This window comes from Dipodomys ordii, unplaced genomic scaffold, assembly GCF_000151885.1.
Source record: "Dipodomys ordii isolate 6190 unplaced genomic scaffold, Dord_2.0 Scaffold44, whole genome shotgun sequence".
In the NCBI taxonomy this organism is placed as follows: domain Eukaryota; kingdom Metazoa; phylum Chordata; class Mammalia; order Rodentia; family Heteromyidae; genus Dipodomys; species Dipodomys ordii.
Genome location: NW_012267260.1, coordinates 2,817,325 through 2,820,864, shown reverse-complemented (window position 1 = coordinate 2,820,864; position 3,540 = coordinate 2,817,325). Strand labels below are relative to the sequence as shown.

General features: G+C 59.6%; 1 protein-coding gene across 1 annotated transcript in view; it reads right to left on the bottom strand.

The window, feature by feature from the left end:
- Gcm1 (glial cells missing homolog 1 (Drosophila)) overlaps positions 1–3,540 on the bottom strand; it is a 22,825-nt gene that overhangs the window by 3,429 nt on the left and 15,856 nt on the right. Inside the window, exons 3-5 of the mRNA XM_013019233.1 lie at positions 2,367–2,619; positions 1,439–1,551; positions 451–579 (exon numbers count right to left, since the gene is read on the bottom strand). Of these exons, the coding sequence (XP_012874687.1) occupies positions 451–579; positions 1,439–1,551; positions 2,367–2,619 (495 nt within the window). The remainder of the gene's footprint in view (positions 1–450; positions 580–1,438; positions 1,552–2,366; positions 2,620–3,540) is intronic.

Below are 3,540 nucleotides of genomic sequence, written 5' to 3'. Positions count from 1 at the left end.
GCTTTTTTCTTTTTGCTTATGTGGTGCTGAGGAATCAAACCCAGGGCCTCAGGCATGCAAGGCAAGCGCTCTACCACTGAGCCACCTTCCCAGCCCAAGGAACTTACGTTTGTAAGCATGATTCAAAGCCAGTAGATACTGAGAATGAAATCTCCTTTCCTTTGGTGAATACATATTTGGGTTTTTTTTCCCCAGTCCTGAGGCTTGAACTCAGGGCCTAGGCGCCAACCCTGAGCTTTTGTTTTGTTCAAGGCTAGCACTCTACCACTTAAGCCACAGCACCACGTCTGGCTTTTTCTGTGTATGTGGTACTGAAGAATCGAAGCCAGGGCCTCATGCATGGATGTGTATTTGCATTTTGGCACCCCCTGGCCAGTAGAGGAGCTGGCCTTTGCCCTTCCCCAGGGGGAGTGGGCTGGGTGCCTTTGGAGCATCCTGGGAACGGCTTACCTGCGATCCCCGGCTCCCTGTCACCTTTAAGGAGCCTGAGGCGGAGGCCATGCGGACTTTCTTCATGGCTCTTCTTGCCTCGGCTTCTAACTTGGTCTCGGGCCTGGGGTGATCGTGTTCTCCCTTTGACTTCAAGAAGACAAAGAAAAGAAAAGGACAGAAATCAAGTCGGTGGCCGGGCTGCGCGCCCTGGGCAGCGAGCGGGGCCTATTGTAGGTCTCCACGTGTGGCCAGATGGTCTCCTGGTTGGGTGTGGCATCCAATGAGAGAGACCTTGGGGTATCCCCCAGACCCCATGCCCACGCTGTCGCCTTTGCTCGCTGCCCCTCGTTCCCCGTGATGCTCCCTGTGGGTGAGCAGGACACCGACGAACATGGCTTGCTCCTCGGTACACGCCACCACCACCACCACCACCACTATCATCACCACCACCACCATCATCATCACCATCATCATCATCATCTTCACCACCATCATCATCATCACCATCATCATCATCACCATCAGAACCATCATCATCATCATCATCATCATCATCACCATCATCACCATCATCACCCCCAGTACAGGATAGGAAACAGAAGCATGCACAAGTAGATCACGCTATCTGCGCAACCTCCCCTAATCTAGCTGGAGCCTGCCCAGCAGACAGCCTTTGTTGCCTGTTGGTTTCTGCCCCTGCTGTATTTCCTACATACCCCCACAGAGAACTGGGGCTCTGGGAGGTCCCTTGTTGGGGGTGTCCAGAACTAGCGCAAAGGCTGTGGGCTGAGCCCCAGAGTGGGGTGCAGGCCGGGTGGGCTCCTGGGGAGCGAGTGCAGGCCCTTGGCCAGCTCCCCGCAGCCCCCCCACCACTCGGCCCCCTCCCACCCCGCCGTGCAGCCCCCTCACCCCAACGCGCGCCCCCCAGCCCGCCATGCACGGCCCCAGGGCCGTGAGCTGAGCTGTGAGACACTCTGCACAAGCCACGCACGCGCTGCGGTCCCACCTGGAAGAATATGAAGCGCCCGTCATGCCTCCAGAAGTTGGTGACGGGGAAGCCCCCGTGGCCGCGGCAGGGGATCAGCTTCAGGGGCCCGCTGCAGTTGGGGCAGCATCTCCCTGGGGAAGGACAGAGGGAAGTGACCGGCCGGGGCTCCTGACCCAGGCTGCGCAGGCCCCGTCCCAGCGCGGACCGGGAAAGCGGCGGCCGCCAGCGGGCGTCGCCCGGGCCGCGAGCTCTTCTGAGCAGAACCCCCTCCATGCACACACGATATTCACGAGTCTCGGCTGAGAAGAGGAAAGGAAGCCTCTCATTCTCCGAGAAGAAGGAAGGGGCCACGAGCGAGCCACAGGAGAGGACAGACAGTAGATAAAGCGAGGATGGCTGAAAGCAGGTCCTCCCGGGGCGCACATGAGCAGGAAGGAGCCCGGGGTGGCCGCCTGCACAGTGGGCGGGGCGCTGCACGCCGAGCGCGGCGGTCACAATCCACCGAGTGTGGCCAAGTCAGAAGAGCACAGGCCGCTTGGGACCCCCGGGACGGAATGGCATGGACCCGCCGATCTGGGGAGGCCGCGTGGAGACCCACGCCCCAGGGTGGCCGCGGCCACACACGCGTGTCTCCTAATCTTTGCACACGGCAGCGAGGCCTACCTCGTTCTTTCACCCAGGTTTAAAGCACCTTGAGCACTCAACTGGGAGGACCTTGGGTCAGGTCATTCAACCCGACATAGCAGTTTTCCTGGTAGGAGCTCGGGACGGGGGGGGGGGGGCTGTGGATGGATACTGGGGGTGCAGACACGGCTGGCTTTCCCTGAGCCCGTTCCACACCGCACGGCCGCGTGCCCTGGGGATGTGTGGGGACGTGAGGCCCACCGAGGCAGGGCGGGGGGGGGGGACGCCACCAGCTCCCCCAGCGCCAGCCCGCCACACTCACGCTGCTGCTTCTGCCGGGCCTTGTCGCAGATGGCGGGGCGCAGGTAGATCTTGCGCCCCTCGGCGGTGGAGCAGTCCCGGCCGCACACCACCACGCCCAGGCAGGACTTCTTGAGGATGCGGGAGTTGTGGTTGTTGGTGTTGCGCATGGCCCAGCTGCTGAGGTGGCGCTGCGCGCTCCGGTCCTCCGAGCTGTACACGTGCTTCACGTACGAGTCCGGCCACTCCTGGAACCAGTCGGTCCTCGTCACGTTCTAAGCGAAGCACAGACGGCACTGTTAGAGCCGAAGCCCCCAAACAGACCCCAGGAGAGGCCGGGGATCCGGCCCCAGGCAGAGCGGAGCCCAGGCCTCTGCCCATGGAGGAATCCGGGAGCTGGGAAGCCAGCAGCAAATGCAACAACATCTACGCAGCACCCCGACTTCGCGCCCAAAGACAGGGCCATGCCGAGTTCTAACCGCCGCCACCCCAGTCGACCCTGAGAGAAGGAATGAGCCTCTCTCCGTGAGGAGTTTTGGGGGAAGGACTATCGTCCCAGTCCTACACAAAGCCCAGCAGAAGCCTGTGGCAGGGAGGAAGATGGTGTCACACCGCCGGGTACCTTCTTAAGTCGCCTCCAAGGCCGGGCAAAGTCACCACAGATACCCAGTGCGGGCTCAGAACCCCAGCTCAGAAAGGGTCCCGCCTTCTCCTCTGCACCAAGGGGATTCTCTGCCCCTCAGATAGCCGAGGGCTCAGAAGAGCTGTGTTCCGGTGGGCACAGACACGGGAGCCGTGGACCCGTGGACTCAGAGTTTTCAGTTTTGCAAGATGAGAAAGTTCTAGAGATTGGTGATGGAATGGTTTGCGTGCAGTGACAACCACCACACTATCCGTTTAAAGAGGAGTAAGATGGTAAGTTTTATAGTGTGTGTTATATTACTACTATTACTATACCAAACTTACTTATAAGATGATAACAGACGTGCAGAGCTAGAGTCCTTATAGAATAATTATTTTGCTTCCTGATCCCCCATTTCTTTGTTTTGTTTTTTTGGGGGGGTCCAGTCATGGGGCCTGAACTCTGGGCCTGGGCGCTGTCCCTCAGCTCTTCAGCTCCAGGTAAGCACTCTACCACTTGAGCCACAGCATCACTTCCGGCTTTTTTCTTTTTGCTTATGTGGTGCTGAGGAATC